The 24857-nt window shown below is 40.6% G+C and overlaps 1 protein-coding gene across 3 annotated transcripts in view; it reads left to right on the plus strand.

Annotated features, from left to right (window-relative positions):
* The window catches only part of LOC133620811 (triple functional domain protein-like), a 263468-nt gene that overhangs the window by 60225 nt on the left and 178386 nt on the right, over positions 1–24857 (plus strand). For all 3 annotated transcript variants that reach the window (XM_061982390.2, XM_061982387.2, XM_061982388.2), the window contains exon 4: positions 15056–15130. In XM_061982390.2, the coding sequence (XP_061838374.2) occupies positions 15056–15130 (75 nt within the window). The remainder of the gene's footprint in view (positions 1–15055; positions 15131–24857) is intronic.

Here is a 24857-nt window from a genome sequence, read left to right on the forward strand (position 1 = left end):
TTCTTCTTCTATGGTAAGCAACCGCCAAGGTAAGCACCCGCCCCCATAGAAGAGGAAGCGCTTCTTCTTCTACTGTAAGCAACCACCAAGGTAAGCACCCGCCCCCGTAGAAGAAGAAGAAGCGCGCGGATATTACGTTTTATTTCATTTGTGTGTTTACATCTGTAAAGACCACAAAATGGCTCCTACTAAGCGACACGCGTATCACGCAGAATTTAAACTTACATCACAGATGGTGTCAAAAAACAAGTGAAGCACACAAATACAACACTCGCCGTCATTCCGGGTGGATTAACCAAAGAACTCCAACCGCTCGATATTGGTGTCAACAAGGCATTTAAAGCACGACTGCGAACGGCGTGGGAACAATGGATGACCGAAGGCGAACACACCTTCACTAAGACAGGGAGACAGCGCCGGACGACATACGCCAACATCTGCCAGTGGATCGTAAATGCCTGGGCAGATATTTCGGTCACAACTGTGGTCCGAGCTTTCCGGAAGGCAGGATTCACAGAACGAGACGGAGCCGGCCATTTTGGATCCCGTATTCGCCCAACTTTTTAATTCGGACACCGAAGGAGAAGAATTCGAGGGATTTATGAATGAAGAATAACTTCAGAAAGTGAGCGTTATGTTTATTTTGTGTGTTGTGACATTAACGTTCGAGCAACATTATGTTGCTATTGCTCTGCACTATTTTGAATTTTACTATGTTTGTGATTGCACATTTGCACATTACCGTACATTTTGGGAGTGAACAGAGTTGTTAGAACGCTGGTTTTTAATATATTATTAAAGTTTGACTGACCTATCTGACTGTTTTTTTGACATTCCCTTTAGCGCAGTTAGATGCGGCTTATAACACGGGGCGGCTTATAGGTGGACAAAGTTTTGAAATATGCCGTTCATTGAAGGCGCGGCTTAAAACCCAGGGCGGCTTATGGTGCGGAAAATACGGTACTTCCTTGGGTGATATGGACCAATCAGCGTCCCTTATTCCAACATTGTCCAACTTTTTAGCTCTGCTAATTTGTAGCATCATTTGAAAAGTCACCCGCTAGAGAATGAAGAGTGCTTGAAACTCTGCATGTCAACATCTCCGTTCGGTGCCACACCCACAAAATGCCGAAGCAACCGTTTCCACAACAACCCCGAATGAAACAAATAGTCAACAACAGAAGGAGATAACGTCCGCAGGAACCTACCACATAGTGAAGGACATACACTATTTGACTTCCTATTATGCAGCTCATTTTTATTTGACACTTATTGAAATATCTTGTGTGACATCATGCACAAAAGTGCACTTTATTTGTTTCAAACTATTGTTGTGGCGTTCTGTACAAAAAGTGCACTTTAATTTAGTGTTGTTTTGAAATGTCATCTTAGTGACATCATGCACAAAAGTGCACTAATAGCTTGTTTTAAAACGTCTCTGACAATCTTGCACTTTCTGTTTGGAAATGACATGAATGTTTGTGCCACTGCTTAATAACTCTTTAATAAATACACTTTTGCAAAATTGACTTAGTTGTGATTTCCCTCTTTGCATGAAAGTTTAAAAGTAGCATATATTAATGCAGTATGAAGAAGAATGTTTTAATGTAGACACATAGAATCATCATACTGCTGTGATTATATGCATCAAGTGTTCATTCAAGGCTAAGGCAAAATATCCACATATATATGGTGTATCAGGACATGGCCGAAAAATATGGAGATATTAATAAAAGGCCATATCGCCCAGCCCTAGTTGGCAGTCATTGGATTCTAAAGCCACTCCTGTTATTCTAATCTAAACCATATTTCCGTAACATACAAAGATCATTTAGGAGAAAGGACTTAGAAAAGGACACAGGGTCGTATGCAGATATCTGTCCAATGAAGACACGCTCCTACAATGTTTACAACATGATCTTTGTTGATTCATAAACTCATTTGACACAGGATTGACAGACTTCATACCTGCCAACTACTCCGGTTTTCATGTAATTAGTACGGTTTTCATCAACCTATTCCGAGTTACGGTTGCAGTGATAAAAAATACGGTTTTTCCTTAATTTAAAAAAAATATTTAAAAAAAAGTTTTATTCACGAAATCGCGTAACAACAATGACAATCGACACTGCTTCCCGTAACTTCCTATCGAGCCATTCCGAATGCCATGCGCGAGGCTATTTATAGCACCGCTGCCAAGCACGAGGCACCTGTTGCCATTGTTTCCAAACGAGCGAACGATCATGGAATCAGCCGGAGAAAAATCGCAAACGAGTCTTAAACCGAAAAGAAAACTGCAGTCATTCCGTGAAGAATATTCAAAAGCCTATCCGGGAATAATTATCCGTTCCAAAAAGGGTGAAAACTACGCGAATTGCACCTTGTGCAGACAAGATTTTTCGATCGGACACGGAGGAATTAGCGATGTAAAAGACCACGGTGGGACAAAAAAACACAAGTCTAATGCCGTTGCTAGCGATACAAGTGGAAAACTTTCAACGTTTTTCGTCGCCCAAACAGATTCTTTGGATGTGATAAATGCCGAAGTTTTATTTACGGAGGCAATAATTGAGCATGGACTTCCAATCGCACTGGCTGATCACATGGGACAGTTATTTCGGAAAATGTTTCCCGACTCGAAAATCGCCAAAAAATATGGATGTGGTCGAACCAAAACATCAAACATTATTCAGTGTCTTGGAACAGAATCCTCAAAAAGTATCGCCGATGTCATGAAGACGGAACCATTTAGCATGTCGACTGACGGCAGCACCGATTATGACGATGTAAAACTGTACCCCATTTGTGTTCGATATTTCGATGACGACATTGGAAAAGTATTGTCAGTACTTCTGTCTTTGAAAGAATGCAATACGGCTTCCACAGGCGAAAACATTTACAAAATACTCGCGGAAGAAATAGACTCAAACGAAATTCCTTGGCAGAATTTGGTTTGCTTTGCTGCCGATAATGCTGCAGTGATGATGGGATCTAAAAAAGGTGTTGCAGCTTTCATTACGGAAATGTCTCCTTCGGTTTACATCGCCGGCAAGTATAGTTCGTAGCATAAAAAAACTCACAAAACATAAAATTTTAAGTAAATCTTTTATTTCATAAACAATAAATCAAATCAAAAATAATTTCTGTGTACAGTATATCTTTTTATTTGTGATAACGATAACATGTTCAAAACAAGTAACATATAACTATCATACTATTCTATTACTCTTTATTAATTTGAAAAATGTCGTCATGAAGTTTTAGATTTACCGTATTTTCCGCACCATAAGGCGCCCTGGGTTATAAGCCGCGCCTTCAATGAACGGCATATTTCAAAACTTTGTCCACCTATAAGAGGCCCCGTGTTATAAGCCGCATCTAACTGCGCTAAAGGAATGTCAAAAAAACAGTCAAATAGGTCAGTCAAACTTTAATAATATATTAAAAACCAGCGTGATGTGGGCGCGCATGGAGTCGTACATCAACATGGACGGAGCTGCGTGAAAAAAGCCACCCGGCCTCTTCGCGTAAACTTACCTTAACCACTCGCTCATCTTTTCTTCATCCATCCCTTCGAGTTAGCTTTTATGATGACGCCGGCTGGAAAGGTCTCTTTTGGCAAGGTCTTCCTTTTGAATATCACCATGGGTGGAAGTTTCTGGCCATTAGCATGGCAAGCTAGAACCACAGTGAAGGATGACTTCTCATTCCCTGTGGTGCGAATATTCACCGTACGTGCTCCCGTTGTATCCACAGTGCGGTTCACAGGAATATCAAAAGTCAGTGGACCCTCGTCCATGTTGATAATGTTCTCTGGCCGGATCTTTTTTTCAGCTATCTTGTTTTTACAATATGCACGGAAAGTAGCCAGCTTTTCTTGAAAGTCTTTAGGCAGTTGCTGTGAAATAGTAGTCCGTGTGCGGATGGAGAGATTGCGTCTTTTCATGAACCGGATCCCTGTCGCTTAGTAGGAGCCATTTTGTGGTCTTTACAGATGTAAACACACAAAGGAAATGAAACGTAATATCCGCGCACTTCTTCTTCTTCTTCTACGCGGGCGGGTGGTTGCTTACAGTAGAAGAAGAAGCGCTTCCTGTTCTATGGGGGCGGGTGCTTACCTTGGCGGTTGCTTGCGTAGAAGAAGAAGCACTTCCTCTTCTACTAGGAAAAAAGATGGCGGCTGTTTACCGTAGTTGCGAGACCGAAACTTTATGAAAATGAATCTTAATATTAATCCATATATAAAGCGCACCGGGTTATAAGCCGCACTGTCAGCTTTGAGTAAATTTGTGGTTTTTAGGTGCGGCTAATAGTGCGGAAAATACGGTATCATACTATTCTATTACTCTTTATTAATTTGAAAAATGTCGTCATGAAGTTTTAGATTTATATTTATTTATATTTCTTTCATAAACCAAAATCTCGACCTAAAGTTTCTTGTTACAATAATGTCTGCAATATCAATAATGACATGTCTTATTTATATTGTGTAATTTGAACCAAATACTCTCAAAAATCTTGGCGACTAGGTTTTTCTGATTTCAAAAGTTGGCAGGTATGAGACTCCTATGTACGGTAGGAGCAGAAATCTCTCAGTCAACAGTAGATCGTGTACAGTATTTCCCACTGATGCAATCAGGATGTAGGTTAGGGTTCCAGGTCACGGACTCCCTATTCCTGTCCACCTCAAAGAATTCCTGCTACTCCCCACGCATCACTCAGCCCAGGAATTCCTGGCACGCGTTCAATGTGGAAAGTTGGCAGCTGTGTGGCAACGCACATGTGCAAGGTTCCGATTTCCCTTGCCCCGCAACAGCTGTCCTGTAGGTCCAGTGTCCAAATGATCACTGCTGCTTGTGATCGCCGCAAGACCAGATCTAAGCGCTTGTTCGGTGGTATGACTGGAACTAGGACCCTCCCGCTACTGACCCGTCCCATCTGTCCCAATACAAGCAGCTGTCGCCTTTTGTCTTTCTTTCCTCAAAGCAAAAACACTTAGGAGGTATTTGTCACGAGGTCTTTGTGCTGTGGTGTTGTTGACTAATCTGCTTTGTTGTATCTCGCCCGTCTAATGCGCACTTGACCTTATGGAGACCTCCACAAGCCTTTGTGTCAGCTGCTGATGTTTCTTGACACACAACTCACTGCCACTCCTAACTGTTGGAAAAGATGTCTTTAGGATCTCACCACTACATCCTTTGCCCTTCTCGGTGAGGGGTGTGGCAGCTCCATTTCCCCACCGCCCACTTTATGCGTTCGCTAAGGAGATAAATCAATTCAAGGATATGATGGTTACACGCACTCACATGTCCCTAGGAACGTCTGTGGAATATCTAATGTATCACCCTTCAAACCTCTGCAACAAGGTAACATAACTCTACTCAGGTGTTGCCTTAGTATTTACTCTCAATTAGACTGCTGCTTATTTGAAGTACAGGATATAATGACTGATATATTCAATCCTTGCAATCAGGATGATGAAAACATGTTTTAATCTGATCATTTTCCAGCACAGTGTTGCCAACTTGATTATATTCTGCTCTTAAGAAATCAGGCTAGTCTCTTTCTGGATCATTTAGGCTCATTCCTATTCTTTCATCACTGTTTCAAAAAAGCTGCCTGTTAGGGCTGCGAAAAATAATACAACTGTGGGGAAAAAAGGGATGTAAATCTTAGGGTACATAAAAAATTTGATCCGATTCCTGGGCTGACTATTTGATTGAGAATAGATTGTAGAATCTTATTTGTAATGATTCTTAATCAATTTTTATAAAATCTAGTCAATTTTTAATTTTTTTCTTTTTTTTTTTATCTGTTCTGTCCAGCCACTCAGACAAATCATGTTGTTGTACATTCCCATAACTGCTGTACACATTGACTTTAGAAAAGAGAAGTGTCGGGTACTTCTCTTGTAGCATTATATGTATTTCCATCCATCCATTTTCTACCGCTTGTCCCTTATATGCAGTGTTGGGTTAGTTACTGAAAACCAGTAACTAGTTACAGTTACTAGTTACTTTATTTCAAAAGTAACTCAGTTACTAACTCAGTTACTTACACCAAAAAGTAATGCGTTACTGTGAAAAGTAACTATTTAGTTACTTCTTTTTTTCTTCTTTTTTTTTTAAAGCTCCCATTAATGCCCTTTTTGTCTTCATTTCAGTACTGTTATTGCACTGGAGAATAATACAATCTGTTGATCAACTTGACATACATTTTTATTTTCCTTTTAACATAATTAATGAAAAACAGTGCAACATAAAAAGGCATTCCTCCTTTCTTTAAACTTGGACCAATGACCATGAATAAAAAAACAAGTTAAAGTGCAACATAAGAAGGCACATCATCTTCCTTGAAACATAAAGGCTGACATCTGGAGTGATGCTGCTGTCTTCCACACTTGGAGCCATGGATTGTAGAATACTTGTTTTCAGTGGCAGGATCATTGACACAGATGGTGAAGTTTCAGTGCTCAGTAGAGATGGAACACTTTTGAGGGGTTTAAGCACCTGGAGGACCTCACCTGCCACTCTCACATCATCATCAGACAGGGTGACATTTGTCTTCAGGGTGTTGTGGGTCAATGCAGAGTATATAGCTGCCTGCTGCTCCAACATATCATAAGTGGAGTTCCACCTCGTTGGGACATCATGTATGAGCAGGCAGCTTTAGCATTTCTTGCTTTGTCTTAAGCACATGAGCAGCTGTTGTGCTTGGGTGGAAGTAAGAAACCTTCCTGATCCTCCCAAAGAGGCGCTCCATCCTATTGACTGAGATTCCCTTCTGTGATGCCAAATTCACTACATGTGCAAAGCACCTATCTGTGGTCCCAGTCCTGCCTCATTCTCTGTAATTATTTGATTTTTGGCATTATCACGTGTGACTGGGATATCTTTATCTTCCAGTCCTCCAAGGTGACTCTCGTAGAGGGGGCGTGTCTTCTCATCTCCCAGTCTGCTGTGATGAAGTGAGCGCTTATAGTTCCGCTGGACGTCCACCCGTCTGTCATGAGCGCAACAGATGATGCTCGGGATAGTTCATCCACATCTTTTTTCTTCTCCTGCTCATAAAGATCTGGCACAATCTTATCGCTGAAGTGGGTGCGCGACGGGATGTCGTAACGTGCTTCAAGCACGTTCAGCATGTGTTTAAAACCCTCGTTTTGCACAACCGAGTCTGCACTTATAAACACACCGATTCAATGGCGGGGGCGTTCAAGCTCCTCCGTTACTCCGCTCGCCATGACCACGCTGTGTGTGGACTGAACGTGCCAACAACTTTTTTCCCCCACACCCACACACACACACACACACACAGACCGCGCCTCTTTTCTTCTCTCCGGCTTGTGACAGAGGAAGATTCAGAAGAACGACACCGCAGCGCTTCTGTTTCTAGCCGATACTACATCAAAAGTAACGTAAAATAACGCAGTAACGCATCATGTAGTAACGGTAACTAAATTACTGAATAAAAAAAAATAACGCGTTAGATTACTAGTTACCGCTGAAACTAACGGCGTTACAGTAACGCGTTACTTTGTAACGCGTTAGTCCCAACACTGCTTATATGTATTTGACTTTGTTAAATGTTTGGGAAGCATTTTATTGAACATAACCAGTTTTCTTTTAAGTAATAGAGAAATTGATCAGAGCTTTTTATCTATTTTAGGGAGGCATGTAGTTAATCATAGAACTGGCATCCAGTGTTACTAAAAAAAAGTAGAGATTTTGAATCGAGAATCGATTCTGAATCGAATCATTACCCCCAAGTATGGAATCGAATCGTGTGGTGCCTAAAGATTCACAGCCCTACTTCAACACATTTCCCGAATCAAACCAATTCTAACAATGTATTATCTGGTATAATAATTTTTAATGAAACTTTTTTTAAACAGATAATAGGTTAGAAAAACTCCTGGTTGCATTGAGATGGCCTAAAAACGTCTTAAAATGGATTCTTATAGAAAAAAAAATATATTTGAAAATTACGAATCGAATGAATTAATAAGAATCGCAATTCAGATATGAATCGATTGTTTGTGCACCCGTATTACTTTTAGACTGTCAATCAACATATTCTTGTGCCACGCATTACAACAATAATTTACTTTCGAAAATATTTGGCTTTATGGAAACAGACTCAGAGCTTTTGTCTAAAATGTTCTTAAACTGAAGAAATAACCGTTACAAACTAAGCATTGTTTTTAATGTAATGTAATCATAATATATATCAATAAAGCATAATTTGAAAGGATATCAACTTTTATTTGTCATTACTGTAGAATTATTTATCTTTGGAATAGGAAGGTAAACCATTTTTACTGGTAGTTATCCTAAACGAATAAAAAAACAAAAAATTAAATGGACTCATTTCAACAAGCAAAAGTTTAACTTAAATGAATATTGAACATTGCCGGCAGTAAGTCGGACACGTTTCCAGTGAGGGTTGGACTCCGCCAAGGCTGCCCTTTGACACAGATTCTGTTCATAACTTTCATGGACAGAATTTCTAGACACAGTCAGGGTTTTGAGGGGATCCGGTTTGGTGGCTGCAGGATTAGGTCTCTGCTTTTTGCAGATGATGTGGTCCTGATGGCTTCATCTGGCCAGGATCTTCAGCTCTCACTGGATCGGTTTGCAGCCGAGTGTGAAGCGACTGGGATGAGAATCAGCACCTCCAAGTCCCGAGTCCATGGTTCTCGCCCGGAAAAGGGTGGAGTGCCATCTCCGGTTTGGGGAGGAGATCTTGCCCCAAGTGGAGGAGTTCAAGTACCTCGGAGTCTTGTTCACGAGTGAGGGAAGAGTGGATGGTGAGATCGACAGACGGATCGGTGCGGCGTCTTCAGTGATGCGGACGCTGTATCGATCTGTTGTGGTGAAGAAGGAGCTGAGCCGGAAGGCAAAGCTCTCAATTTAGCGGTCGATCTACGTTTCCATCCTCACCTATGGTCATGAGCTTTGGGTTATGACCGAAAGGACAAGATCACGGGTACAATTGGCCCAAATGAGTTTCCTCCGCCGGGTGGCAGGGTTCTCCCTTAGAGATAGGGTGAGAAGCTCTGTCATCCGGGAGGAACTCAAAGTAAAGCCGCTGCTCCTCCACATGAAGAGGGGCCAGATGAGGTGGTTCGGGCATCTGGTTAGGATGCCACCCAAAGGGCACGTCTGACCGGTAGGAGGCCACGGGGAAGACCCGGGACACGTTGGGAAGACTATGTCTCCCGGCTGGCCTGGGAACGCCTCGGGATCCCCTGGGAGGAGCTGGACCAAGTGGCTGGGGAGAGGAAAGTCTGGGCTTCCCTGCTTAGGCTGCTTCCCCCTTCGATTCGACCTCAGATAAGCGGAAGAAGATGGATGGATGGATGGAATATTCAACATCTTAAAGTGCATTTTTTTCCCAGTTGGAAAAACAGGTTTGGATTCTCGTTTGTTCGTGTTGATGGGCTCATATTGCCCATCCGGTTTGACGCTGAAATATTACCACAACAGGACACTTAGCTTTGTTATCAAACAGTATTTCTCCTTTTAATTTTTGTTACTTTGTTGAACTTCTTACTCGTGAGTCGTGAGGCTCTCTGTATGTGCTTCCTGTGTGTGTGTAAAGCTCCCGGTCTGACTCTGCGCCCACCGAGACAAAGATTGTGAATGACTGTAAAGAGGGCTCATTGCGTTCAGTTAATTCTACTGTTAAACGCGCTCAGGTTCTGAGAACGATGCACAGAGTGAGACCTCTTTCTCCCTGTTAGAAGCGAGAGGCAAAGAAACGGCAGGCTCAACATGTCTGTCACTGACAGCGGAAAAAAAATCTCCGCCTCTTGCGGTTATTTATCGTACTAATTAAAACCTCAATGTCGATTAATCGTGCAGCTCTGCTTTCTGTCCTTTAGTTGGTAGGCAGTTCTCCGTCACTATCTAGGGCGCATTAACACCACCTACAACATGTGAGTGGAATGTTTCTTTCATCAACTGGAGGGATAATTCATCCTTTTTAAATGTCTGTATCTGAATGTTCTCAACTCTTTTTTTTTCCATGCCGGTGTTGTATGTACCGCAATCTGTCAATCTCAAGTCTTCTTGCTAAGGAGCTTGTCAGGATCCATAAATGCACTGCAGGCATTTAATAATTACAGACCCTCCCACGCGTCCAGGATTACCGCCTGAAACATGACCTGGTCTATTCCACGGTGACACCTCACAGCTCTACGCCAGAAATGTTTGCCTTGGCTTTTCCATAGAAATGGTGGACAACGGCAAAGTGTGCATTTTACTTTCCCGGTGTGGAATATCTTCGCCCAGATGATGTGCAGCTGCTTCTGGCTCTGCCCGAAGCGGGAATGGAATGGTCCGTCCTTGTTGCCTAATTTGTAGCATTTCTGGATGAGTTGACGATGGCTTGCTGGGCAGCTAATCACAAGTGGTTGGATGCACCGAAAGGCTCCACGGTCATTAGTTTGACAGGTACAAGCTTGTCAATTACCACCACTTCATTCCCAATCAGTCTCTGTGTGGGCTTTTGTATTTGCATATGTGTGCCTCTGACCAGGCCACGCTATATTTAGCCGCTGTGCCACTTTCTCAAATACTAAACAAGCCTAAGTGATGTGTATGAAATGTTTGGAAGACTTTTCTGCATCCATTCTGGGCCCGTTTAATGAATTGTGTTGCTAAACATTGAGTATGTAAGTGATTCTTTGAAAGATTGCAGATGAAAGTTGCTTGGGTTTCTGGAAAAGAAATGAAATAATAATTCTGCGAGTGTCCTAAAAACGAGAGATGTGCAGACCATCCAGGATTTAGTCCATTCCGAAGGTTATTGAACTTATGACACACAAATGGAGGCGGGGCTGTTAAATAGAGGGGCATGTCATGACTTGAGGCTGTTTAATAAAAACGAGAGAGCCAACTCAAGCCTATGAGTTGGATTGTGCGTTGTCAAGTTGCTGTTTAAAGTGGTCGTTTCCACATTGTTTACTTCAGGACGTGTTTACTTTCGGGAATAAATGAGCAATCCACAAAAAAATGTTCCTTCTTTTCACAATAACAGCATTTCACTCACATTTTTGTCAACTTCCTTGATAGTCTGTGTTCAACAGACTATTGGCCAATTCTGTGACTCTTCCGTGGTTACGTGAACGTGGAAATGCCTTACTATCTATTTTGGGAGTTTAGTGATTATTAATCAGGCATACCAGCGCTATGTCAAATAAAAAGTAGCAACCGTGGCAATCCCAATTTTTTAGCAGACTTGCTCTTTTTTCCACTCATTTCCTCACTCATCCATTTCATCGTCACAAGCTCCGAAATGTGCATGCATGCTGCATGGCCTATTAATCGTGTTTTCCAATCATCATTTTCTTGTATTTGTCAGAAGACAAAATGAAATTGTGATTAAAAATCGGTTACTTGTCCAGCCCGACTATAAACGTCATGTCGACGCTTGTATGTCGTGTCATGTTGTCGGCAACGAACGTTTCACTGACCTTTTGATAATCCCTGCGCTCGTCAAAGATGCTCTTTCTTCAGAAGACGAGTCACTCGCTGCTGAAAAGACGCTGATGTCCGTTTCCTCCATCGATGGCCTTTTCCCTTATTATGTGTTCCTTTTAATTGCTGCCAATTTGGTTTTACTCAGGCAAAAAAAAAAAGACTCCATGACGTCAGTAACTGTATGGACTAAAAATATCAATAAAGGAACTTATCTGCATTTTCTAAGCTGTGTATCAGTCATGAGTTGCTGCTCACAGAGGGGCTGCTTGTTGTAAAACACACGATATTATTATTTATTATTAGCCTTTATTTAACCAGGTAAAATCGCATTGAGATCAAAGATCTCTTTTCCAAGGGAGACCTGGCCAAGAGGGCAGCAGCAAGGTTACATTAAAAACAGTAAACAAATACATAAAACATCACATTTACAACATTAAAACTTGCTCACATGACACATGTGCATACAGACAAGGTAGACTGCAGTCCTTTCACAGAAGCTTTAAACTCATTCAGCGTAACTAGGGTTTGAAGTTTAATGTTCGATTGTAGGTTATTCCAAGCCTTCGGTGCTGAAAACCTAAATGCTTTCTTGCCCAGTTCAGTTCTTACTTTGGGGACAACAAATTGCAGAACATCCATTGAACGAAGATTGTGACTTCCTTGTTTCTTTGTTAAAAGACAAGACAGATAAGATGGAGTGATACCCAGAATGGTTTTGTAGATGAAAACATACCAATGATTGAGGCGTCGAGCACATAAAGATGACGATATGCATGATGATGTTTGCATGGCTTTGTTTTAAGAGCAGAGGTGGGTAGTAACGCGCTACATTTACTCCGTTACATCTACTTGAGTAACTTTTGGGATAAATTGTACTTCTAAGAGTAGTTTTAATGCAACATACTTTTACTTTTACTTGAGTATATTTATAGAGAAGAAACGCTACTTTTACTCCGTTACTTTTATCTACATTCAGCTCGCTACTCGCTACTAATTTTTATCGATTTGTTAATGCACGCTTTGTTTGTTTTGGTCTGTCAGACAGACCTTCATAGTGCCTGCGTTTCAACAAATACAGTCACTGGTGACGTTCACTCCGTTCCACCAATCAGATGCAGTCACTGGTGACGTTGGACCAATCAAACAGAGCCAGGCGGTCACATGACCTGACTTAAACAAGTTGAAAAACTTATTGGGGTGTTACCATTTAGTGGTCAATTGTACGGAATATATACTGTACTGTGCAATCTACTAATAAAAGTTTCAATCAATCAATCAAAAGTGTGAAGGAAAAAAGACCCTTTTTTATTTCAACCGTACATCCCGTCAAAAGCCTAAAGACTGACTGCACAGTTCCTGTCTTCACAATAAAAGTGCCGCGCCATCGCGCCTGCGCTTTCAAAACAAGAGTCTCCTAAAGCCAGCGCAAACAAGCTAGCAAGCTACGGAGTTTGCCGCCAATGTATTTCTTGTAAAGTGTATCAAAACGAATATGGAAGCTGGACAAATAAGATGCCAAAAACCAACCACTTTCATGTGGTATTAGACAGAAAGGAGGAACTTTTTTTCTCCTCCATTTGAAAACGTGGACGCTATCAGCACTACTGTCTGATTACAATCAATGCAAGTCATCAGAATCAGGTAATACACCAACTTATATTCTTGTCTTCATGAAAGAAAGGAATCTATATGTGTTAAACATGCATGTATATTCATTAAAACACCTTTAACATGTAAACAAAAACGGCAAAATAAATAAATATAAATTATATACTGTATATATATATGTGTGTGTGTGTGTATATATATATATATATATATATATATATATGTCTTAATAAGGTTATCCAAAAAATAGTGCTCGATACCGTAGTAGAGCGCAATATATGACAACACTCCAATACGTGCACCATGACAGCAACCACCCACCCACCACCACGAAAAGAATACCTACCGGAATTAATAAAAGGCTATCGATGCTGTCATCTAGCAAAGCTGAATTTGACCAAGCAACCCCCCCGTACCAAAAAGCCCTTGATGAAAGCGGATACAATTTCACCCTCACCTATGAACCCACGCCAGGAAACCAACCGAAAAAGAACAGAAAACGAAACGACATCATCTGGTACAACCCCCCATACAGCAAAAACGTCTCAACTAACATTGGACACAAATTCCTCAATCTGATTGACAAACACTTTCCCAAAGACAACACCCTAAGAAAAGTATTCAACAAGAACAACATTAAATTGAGCTACAGCTGTATGAACAATATACGACAAATCATCTCAAACCACAACAAAACAATTGCAAATGAGCCGTCGGCCCCCGGACAGAGCGACTCCAAAACCAACAAAGGTTGCAACTGTCGAAAGAAACCTGATTGCCCTCTCAACGGGGGGTGCTTACAAACATCAGTTGTCTACCAATCTAAGGTAACACGCAAGGACATTAACACATCCGACACATATGTAGGATTAACCGAGGGAGAGTTTAAAACCAGATGGAACAATCACAAGGCTTCTTTCAGGAACCAAAACCTGCGGAATACCACAGAACTCAGCAAACACATTTGGGACCTCAAAGACAATAATGTTGAATATTCAATAACATGGCAAATTCTTGCATCCAGCACACCTTACAATAGTGGTAATAAAAGATGCAACCTATGCTTGAAAGAAAAACTGTTTATTATTTACCGTCCAGACCTGTCATCCCTCAACAAGCGCAGCGAAATTGTATCAGCATGCCGCCACAGACGGAAACACCTCCTAGGTAACACATGAGCCAATCACCACGCCCCTACACCAGCCTGTACCCACCCACTCTGTGCCCTATATAATCCATGGTATGTGAATGCTCCCATTAAAATCTCCTGATGATTGAGGGAACCCCCCCTCATGAAACAGGCCTGTAGAGATGAAATAGTCTTGTGATTTTTTTTCCCACACATACATATATATATATATATATATATATATATAAATGTGTGTGTGTGTATATATATATATAGATATATAGATATATATATATATGTATGTGTGTATATATATATATATGTGTGTATGTATATATATATATATATATATATATATATATATATATATATATATATATATATATATATATATATGTGTGTGTGTGTGTGTGTGTGTGTGTGTGTGTGTGTATATATATATATGATATGTGTGTGTATGTTACTCATCAGTTACTCAGTACTTGAGTAGTTTTTTCACAACATACTTTTTACTTTTACTCAAGTAAATATTTGGGTGACTACTCCTTACTTTTACTTGAGTAATAAATCTCTAAAGTAACAGTACTCTTACTTGAGTACAATTTCTGGCTACTCTACCCACCTCTGTTTAAGAGCATACAAATATATTTACCCAGACTGCACAGTGCATTATTTATGTATCTTCTGGCTGCATGTACACTACTTGATCTATGTTGATGGCAAATTGATTGAATCAAGTTTGAATAAAGCAGATGAAAATGGCGCCATGTTGTCGATTAAAGATGTCCTCTGTGTTCATCATTTTGTCCTCCTCTCTTCTTTTTCTTCCCAGGTTTTAGGAGAAATGAGGACATGAGAGCGATGGAGGTGCTTCCCATCCTGAAAGAAAAAGTAGCGTTTTTGTCAGGTAAGGGTATCAGACAACTTAGTCATGTGACATTTTGCTGGGTGACAACCATGTTCTTCAACCAATCTTGCTCACGTCAGTCCCCAAAAGGTGTGTACCAAATTTCACGATCATTCGGCTTAACAACCTAAAGTTGCAGTGGGTGTTTTGTAGACCACATTGAGCTGTGTGAGAAATCTCAAGTCAGTCAGACTTATGGGTCCATGCAGAGGTGGCGTGCTAGTTAAACTACATTCCTCAGTAGCGTGGTCGTAACAACGCTGGGTTTTTTTTTATACGTGAAATAGCTTTTCAAGAAGCTCCATTTTCCAAGTTTCCAATGCATCTCGCCTGTATTACGTCACTTACCTGTGCTCCCGCCGATCACTTCCACACATTGTCTGAGGCAGCCGGATTGAAAAGCACACAGCTGGAGACAATGGCAGAGACCAATGTTCCCTTTCATTTTTCATCTTTCTGTCAGAGCAAATGCAAAAACTCCCTGGGCGTTCAGTGGAGCACATACTGTATGAACAACATCAGACGTGCAGCATCACACCTGTCCCAAACCTAACTTGATGACAAGTCAAATGTTTTTTTATATAATAATCAAATGACAGCAGTCATTTTCATGAGATTCTTTTCTAATTTAAGTAATTTGGCCCACTTACAATGAAAACAAAATCTTGTTTTTCATGAGCTATGTACTAAGATTGTATGTCTCGGTGGGGGTCCTGCTTGGGGAAAAATGTGTCCGTATTTTCCGCACTATTAGCCGCACCTAAAAGCCACAAATTTACTCAAAAGCTGACAGTGCGGCTTATAACCCGGTGCGCTTTATATATGGATTAATATTAAGATTCATTTTCATAAAGTTTAGGTCTCGCAACTACGGTAAACAGCCGCCATCTTTTTTCCCCGTAGAAGAGGAAGCGCTTCTTCTTCTACGGCAAGCAACCGCCAAGGTAAGCACCCGCCCCCATAGAAGAGGAAGCGCTTCTTCTTCTACTGTAAGCAACCACCCGCCCGCGTAGAAGAAGAAGAAGTAGAAGAAGCGCTCGGATATTACGTTTCATTTCCTTTGTGTGTTTACATCTGTAAAGACCACAAAATGGCTCCTACTAAGCGACAGGTTTCCGGTTCATGAAAAGACGCAATCTCTCCATCCGCACACGGACTACTATTTCACAGCAACTGCCTAAAGACTTTCAAGAAAAGCTGGCTACTTTCCGTGCATATTGTAAAAACAAGATAGCTGAAAAAAAGATCCGGCCAGAGAACATTATCAACATGGACGAGGTTCCACTGACTTTTGATATTCCTGTGAACCGCACTGTGGATACAACGGGAGCACGTACGGTGAATATTCGCACCACAGGGAATGAGAAGTCATCCTTCACTGTGGTTCTAGCTTGCCATGCTAATGGCCAGAAACTTCCACCCATGGTGATATTCAAAAGGAAGACCTTGCCAAAAGAGACCTTTCCAGCCGGCGTCATCATAAAAGCTAACTCGAAGGGATGGATGGATGAAGAAAAGATGAGCGAGTGGTTAAGGGAAGTTTACGCGAAGAGGCCGGGTGGCTTTTTTCACGCATGTTGATATACGACTCCATGCGCGCCCACATCACGCTGGTTTTTAATATATTATTAAAGTTTGACTGACCTATCTGACTGTTTTTTTGACATTCCTTTAGCGCAGTTAGATGCAGCTTTTAACACGGGGCGGCTTATAGGTGGACAAAGTTTTGAAATATGCCGTTCATTGAAGGCGCGGCTTATAACCCAGGGCGGTTTATGGTGCGGAAAATACGGTACACCTTTCAGAATTGGTTCCCCTTAAAACATTCTCATGTTGCACAATGAGATGTAAGCATGGGATAAAGAGTACATTCCTGTAACTTTCTGTCTGTAAATATATTGTATTAGCATTTCTTTAATCTGTTCACCGCATTTCATGATTAATATCCATAAATGAACATTCTTAATAAATGACAGTAGAGTAAGCACACATCGGATTGAGGAGTCCTAGTGTAACGACGTGGCAATTACACTTTGTTGTGTTGGAGATGTCCCACTTCCTTTGTGGCCATGAATGCATCAGTGGCTAAGTGCCATGAGTGCGGTGCAGGTGAGAGAGTGCGAGCGGCTGCTGTTGAGGTGAAAGATGACAAAGAGTTGGTTTAAGCCTGCTTTGTACGGCAGAAAATGACCAAGTTTATTACTAATCTTTTTGGTGTGGTTACGGACGAATATAAACCGTTTTGCTCATTAAAGTGATCGATGGAATTCCTGTCCTCTTTAAAGACGTTGAACAGTGTTGACGAACATTGTTTCATCTGTTAGGGCCGCTTGTTGTCACCTGTCACTCACATACTTGCATTACAAAATCCTACACAGCAAATACTTGCTTGGCACTCAGCATCAAAGGTTGGAATTGGGAGTTAAATCACCAACAATGATTCCCGGGCGCGGCCACCGCTGCTGCCCACTGCTCCCCTCACCTCCCAGGGGGTGATCAAGTTTGATGGGTCAAATGCAGAGAATAATTTGGCCACACCTAGTGTGTGTGTGACTACCATTGGTACTTTAACTTTTATGGAGCCCTCTAAGAATTATGCATTCTGAGGTTTACTGTGCAAGCCCGAGATGAATCTCTTATCAATGTCCAAGACGTCCAACACACATTTTAAAGCAGACCTTTAAAAAGCTTCCTTCCGGCCCAGATCAGAGGTGTTCAGGGGGTCGTAAAATATTTTCATTGAAATACACATTAAAATTCATCCAACACACTGTAGTGTTTATAAATGGCATTGTCGTGGATTTTAAAATATAAACATAAAATAACGATGATCATTTTTAATGTTAGCATTTAAGACAGCTAGCGTTTAGCATTTTAGTTGCCAGCTAGCAATTTGCGCTCTCGTTGCCAGCTAGCGATTAATGGTCTAGTTGCCAGCGATTAGCGATTAGCAGTCCAGTTGTCAGCAAACAATTAACGCGTCAGTTTTCAGGTTGCAATTTGTACGCCCGTTGTTTGCTCGCTATTAGCAGCACTACTGCTATCACATAAATTACAACAACATGGTAACTTTATGCTCAGTTTAATAAAAACACACTTTTTCTTTTTTTACAAGATATGTAAGTAGAGGGTCTTAGCTCTATCGCTCCATCAATTTGGGGGTCCTGGGCCTTGACAATGTTTAAGACCCCTGGTCTAGACTAGTGGTTCTCAAGCTTTTTTCACCAAGTACCACCTCAGAAAACTCTTGGCTCTCGAAGTACCACCATTATGACCAACATTAAAATACAGTAGCATAGTAGACCCAAGAAATCATCAAAAACAAGGCAGAGGTTTTAGTTAACAAACATATACAGGTAAAAGCCAGTAAATTAGAATATTTTGAAAAACTTGATTTATTTCAGTAATTGCATTCAAAAGGTGTAACTTGTACATTATATTTATTCATTGCACACAGACTGATGCATTCAAATGTTTATTTCATTTAATTTTGATGATTTGAAGTGGCAACAAATGAAAATCCAAAATTCCGTGTGTCACAAAATTAGAATATTACTTAAGGCTAATACAAAAAAGGGATTTTTAGAAATGTTGGCCAACTGAAAAGTATGAAAATGAAAAATATGAGCATGTACAATACTCAATACTTGGTTGGAGCTCCTTTTGCCTCAATTACTGCGTTAATGCGGCGTGGCATGGAGTCGATGAGTTTCTGGCACTGCTCAGGTGTTATGAGAGCCCAGGTTGCTCTGATAGTGGCCTTCAACTCTTCTGCGTTTTTGGGTCTGGCATTCTGCATCTTCCTTTTCACAATACCCCACAGATTTTCTATGGGGCTAAGGTCAGGGGAGTTGGCGGGCCAATTTAGAACAGAAATACCATGGTCCGTAAACCAGGCACGGGTAGATTTTGCGCTGTGTGCAGGCGCCAAGTCCTGTTGGAACGTGAAATCTCCATCTCCATAGAGCAGGTCAGCAGCAGGAAGCATGAAGTGCTCTAAAACTTGCTGGTAGACGGCTGCGTTGACCCTGGATCTCAGGAAACAGAGTGGACCGACACCAGCAGATGACATGGCACCCCAAACCATCACTGATGGTGGAAACTTTACACTAGACTTCAGGCAACGTGGATCCTGTGCCTCTCCTGTCTTCCTCCAGACTCTGGGACCTCGATTTCCAAAGGAAATGCAAAATTTGCATGGTTGGGTGATGGTTTGGGGTGCCATGTCATCTGCTGGTGTCGGTCCACTCTGTTTCCTGAGATCCAGGGTCAACGCAGCCGTCTACCAGCAAGTTTTAGAGCACTTCATGCTTCCTGCTGCTGACCTGCTCTATGGAGATTTCAAGTTCCAACAGGACTTGGTGCCTGCACACAGCGCAAAATCTACCCGTGCCTGGTTTACGGACCATGGTATTTCTGTTCTAAATTGGCCCGCCAACTCCCCTGACCTTAGCCCCATAGAAAATCTGTGGGGTATTGTGAAAAGGAAGATGCAGAATGCCAGACCCAAAAACGCAGAAGAGTTGAAGGCCACTATCAGAGCAACCTGGGCTCTCATAACACCTGAGCAGTGCCAGAAACTCATCGACTCCATGCCACGCCGCATTAACGCAGTAATTGAGGCAAAAGGAGCTCCAACCAAGTATTGAGTATTGTACATGCTCATATTTTTCATTTTCATACTTTTCAGTTGGCCAACATTTCTAAAAATCCCTTTTTTGTATTAGCCTTAAGTAATATTCTAAGTTTGTGACACACGGAATTTTGGATTTTCATTTGTTGCCACTTCAAATCATCAAAATTAAATGAAATAAACATTTGAATGCATCAGTCTGTGTGCAATGAATAAATATAATGTACAAGTTACACCTTTTGAATGCAATTACTGAAATAAATCAAGTTTTTCAAAATATTCTAATTTACTGGCTTTTACCTGTATGTAATATTATGGCCTCTGTAACATTACACACAGTTTGAACAGTAAGACTGTGTTTGAATATTTAATTAAGTCATTCTTTGGCATACCACTAAATGGATCCCGCGTACCACAGTCTGAGAATAACTAATCTAGATGATGCATGTTGAATATGCTTTAAAGTACATTTTGCTCAACGGTCACATTTATAACCTGCTTTCTGCAAGCTGTTAGTTAGCATCCCGCAATTAAATGAAAATAATATTTCTGTTATGGTCCCTCAAACCCAGTAGAGATGTCGTAATGGTGCCGTCTGTTCCCGTCGTAGTTTAGGGGCTAGTCCATTTGCGTAGTAGCCCATCATGACTGACAATTCCCGTGTAATATGTGGTCAAATGAACACTGAAGTATTTGTTTTATACTGTAGATATCAGAGCAGGTGGGAATTTATGAAACAAGAAGACATCACACTCCAGGCAGCTCACACCTTGCAGCAGACTGGTTGATAGATTTACTTAATGTCCATATAAGTACGTCCACCTTGCTGTGACATCACAACGTAGCCGGACTGAAAGACACAGCGTTTAGAGGCATCCAAAACTGACTGCAAGCTCATTCCCGAATGCATGAACCTTAGGATTGACATGAACACGTCACATAACATTTGTAAGTCACAGCGGATGCAATTCGTCATAGATTTCCTTCAAGAACACACATCAACACAATAATTGCCAGCTTAGCTAGGCATCACAGGCATGTAAAATATCTGCCAAAACGCAGAACTTAAATATTCATATTTGCGTCAAAATTTCACTTGAACATTTTTTGAATGAAATATCAATAAAAATAGGACGTAAACAAAATTTGTTGAATGTTCGCTTCAGCCTCAGTTACTCACTGTTCCTCATGCCTAAACGGCGTACTGACTTGCCGGACGATCAGGAGCGCCCTAACAAGCTCGCTAGTTAGCTAACTATACAGCTAGCTTACTTGTTGTCTTCTCCGTTCGCTCCCGAGCCACATTGCTGCTAATCATATTTGGATGATTGCAGTCCGATACCGAACAATGTTGGTTCCAAAGCAGTTGTAGTTCTAGAGCAGTGGTTCTTAACCTTGTTGGAGGTACCGAACCCCAACAGTTTCATATGCGCATTCACCCAACCCTTCTTTAGTGAAAAATAAAATGTTATTTTTTTCAAATTCAAGACAAAGTTATATGTTTTTGGTAACACTTTAGTATGGGGAACATATTCTAAGTAATAAAGACTTAATTTAAAGGTATTTGGTTATGGTTAGGGTTAGGGTTAGAGCAGGGGTGCTCACACTTTTTCTGCAGGCGAGCTACTTTTCAATTGATCAAGTCGTGGGATCTACCTCATTCATATATATAAATTATATTTACTTATTTATGAAATATATGTTTTTGTTAACAAGTTAAAGGTGTTTAATGATAATGCAAGCATGTTTAACACATATAGTTAATATTGTTTATACATTAAAGGTGTTTAATGATAATACAAGTATGTTTAATACATATAGTTAATATTGTTAACAAGTTAAAGGTGTTTAAAGATAATGCAAGCATGTTTAACACATATAGTTAATATTGTTAACAAGTTAAAGGTGTTTAAAGATAATGCAAGCATGTTTAACACAAATAGTTAATATTGTTAACAACTTAAAGGTGGTTAAAGATAAAACAAGCATGTTTAACACATATAGTTAATATTGTTAACAACTTAAAGGTGGTTAAAGATAATACAAGCATGTTTAACACATATAGTTAATATTGTTAACAACTTAAAGGTGGTTAAAGATAATACAAGCATGTTTAACACATATAGTTAATATTGTTAACAAGTTAAAGGTGTTTAAAGATAATACAAGCATGTTTAACACATATAGATTCTTTTCTTTCATAAAGACAAGAATATAAGTTGGTGTATTACCTGATTGTGATGACTTGCATTGATTGGAATCAGACAGTGGTGATGATAACGTCCGCATTTTCGAATGGAGGAGAAAAAAAGTCCTCCTTTCTGTCCAATACCACATGAAAGTGGTTGGTTTTTGGCATCTTATTTGTCCAGCTTCTGTACTCCTTTGTATACACTTTACAAGAAATACATTGTCGGCAAACTCCGTAGCTTGCTAGCTTGTGCACGCCAGCTTTCTGAGACTCTTATTTTGGTAGCGCAGGCAGGATGAAGCAGAGCTTTTATTGTGCAACTGTGCAGTCGGTCTTTGGAGTTTTGACGACAGGTACGGCGCCAGAGTCTGTTGAAATAAAGTGTTTCTCGCCTTCCAGTCGGTAGTTTTAATGAGCTGGCAGCAGCCAGCGTCATCTCAGAAGACCCTCGGGTGCCGTGAATGTCAATCAAGTGACGGAAGTGACGTCATAGTGAAGATTTATGATCGCTCACTTTTAGGACTATTTTTTTTAATGCTGGTGATCGACTGACACACCCTCCGAGATCGACCGGTAGATCGCGATCGACGTAATGAGCACCCCTGGGTTAGAGGGTTAGGGTTAAAATAAGGCCATGCCGAATAAGGCATTAATAAGTACTTAATAATGACTAGTTAAGAGCCATTATGTTACTAATTTGCATGTTAATAGGCTACTAATTAATGGTGAATATGTTCCCCATACTAAAGTGTTACCATGTTTTTTTTACTGGTGCACAAAATGAAGCGTGCATGAACATCACCTTGTTCAAAGAACAAAACCAACACAGTGCATAAACTCACAACAAATTACACACCTGCAAATCAGTCTGACTTCTGCTGTTGCCGTATCCGTAATACGCCGATAGGGAGAAGTTTGTATTTACACGATGAGTCGGGTGTGTCTTGACCTCCGCCGAACCCCTGAGCCCGACTCACCGAACCCCTAGGGTTCCATGGAACCCAGGTTAAGAACCACTGTTCTGGAGTATTTATCAGCAGCCAGCAAGAAGGTATATTTTTGACGTGGTTGATTGTAAACAGAGGTCACAGGACAGGAAGTACATTACCTGAGGAGGCGTGGCTACAGGGTAGAGTTGCCATTGCATGTATGTTATATAACTTTACATGACACTTTCAATGATAATAATGTTAGTAAATGATCTCGTAAAAATGGCGTGGTACATGTAAGTGTCAAAAAGAGGTTTGGTAAATGAGAATAAATCTTATGATAAATGATAGTTTTGAAATGCACCCAATTGCAGGAAATGTAGTCTTGATTTTCAAAATGTTCTTTCCGGCAGTACTTTGTGCAGATAGAAATGTTCTGGCTGCTCACATCCCTGCAAGTCACCCATTAAGCAAACCCAGCATTAGGACTTGTTACCAACACTTGTGTGCGTGTTTGCATGCCTTTATTTGCTCTTGTGGGCGTCAATGGATTTCTTTAGGTAGGATGAAGGGAAAACAATGAGTCAAAGATGAGAAGTAGAACTTTAGTTTATGTTCCTGTAAAAAAAAAAAAGAATAGCTTTAATGTTGTTAAGCTACTTCTGTTATTTTATTGTCGCTTAGCTTGCTGCATTTCTTCAGTATCATGAAGTTACATTGCATGTGCAATAACTTGGAACTTAGCTAACTACATTTTCCAAGTAGCTTGCCCAACACTGCAGTCATATTACATATGATGACATCATGCATTTTTCTGGTATTATGAAGTAGTCAAGTCAATTGGCCCGCACAGTGTCTTTGCCCTGCAGAGTCTCACTTTTTTAGCCTATTTATTATTACTTTTTGTTATTTGGCCAGCGTGTTAACGGTTTGCATTTCATTTTGGCTTTGGCTTTTTGCATTTTCTACATCTTTAAAAAAAAGTCTATATATTGTCCTGGCATCCTTTAATTAGTCAGTCTGTTGCTGCATTCTATTTACCTCGGAAGTTAAAAGTTGGAGCTTGGAATGACGTCACAGCCAAGTTGCGAGCGTTCCAGTTATGAGGTCGGAACTCAAAATGGCAACATTGATTGATTGATTGATTGAGAAGTTTATTGACATCTTAAAGAATTTAATCCATGTAATGCTTTAAAAAGGCAAATGGATGGCACAAAAAGCCAAAAGGCTTGTTTCCATACTTGCCAACCTTGAGACCTCCGATTTCGGGAGGTGGGGGGTGGGGCGTGGTCGGGGGTGGGGCGGGGGGCGTGGTTAAGATATATATATATATATATAAGAAATACTTGACTTTCAGTGAATTCTAGCTATATATATATATATATATATATATATATATATATATATATATATATATATATATAAATAAAATAAATACTTGAATTTCAGTGTTCATTTACAAACTACAACTCACAAACACTTTAGAGTTAGGCTCCACCATCAGAATGTGTACTTAAACTTATAAAGATCACATGGATATTATTCAGTGAGTTGATTCACCAAAACTAACCTGTTATACAGGAGGAAAAAGCACACAGGACGTTTCAATTGTTCACAGACTGGTCGCGCTCATCAGAATGACAAGACACTTCCGGTCTGCAGGTGATAGCATTCAATTGGGAAGAAACACCCTACTGCCCCCTACTGACCAATGTGAATACTGATAAATGTGTAATGACAGCTCCAAAAACGAATTCAAACCACAAAATAAAATAAATAAATCAACACAAAAATGTGACACATTATGGGTGGGTCACATATGCATGTACACTAGATGGCAGTATTGTCCTGTTTAAAAGTGTCACAACATTGCTGTTTACGGCAGACAAACTGCTTTACGGTAGACACTGTTGTTGTGTGTTGTCAACACGTCACTCAGGTCCGCCTGAATTTCGGGAGTTTTTCGGGAGAAAA

The sequence above is a fragment of the Nerophis lumbriciformis genome, linkage group LG21 (genome assembly GCF_033978685.3).
Source record: "Nerophis lumbriciformis linkage group LG21, RoL_Nlum_v2.1, whole genome shotgun sequence".
Taxonomy (NCBI): Eukaryota; Metazoa; Chordata; class Actinopteri; order Syngnathiformes; family Syngnathidae; genus Nerophis; species Nerophis lumbriciformis.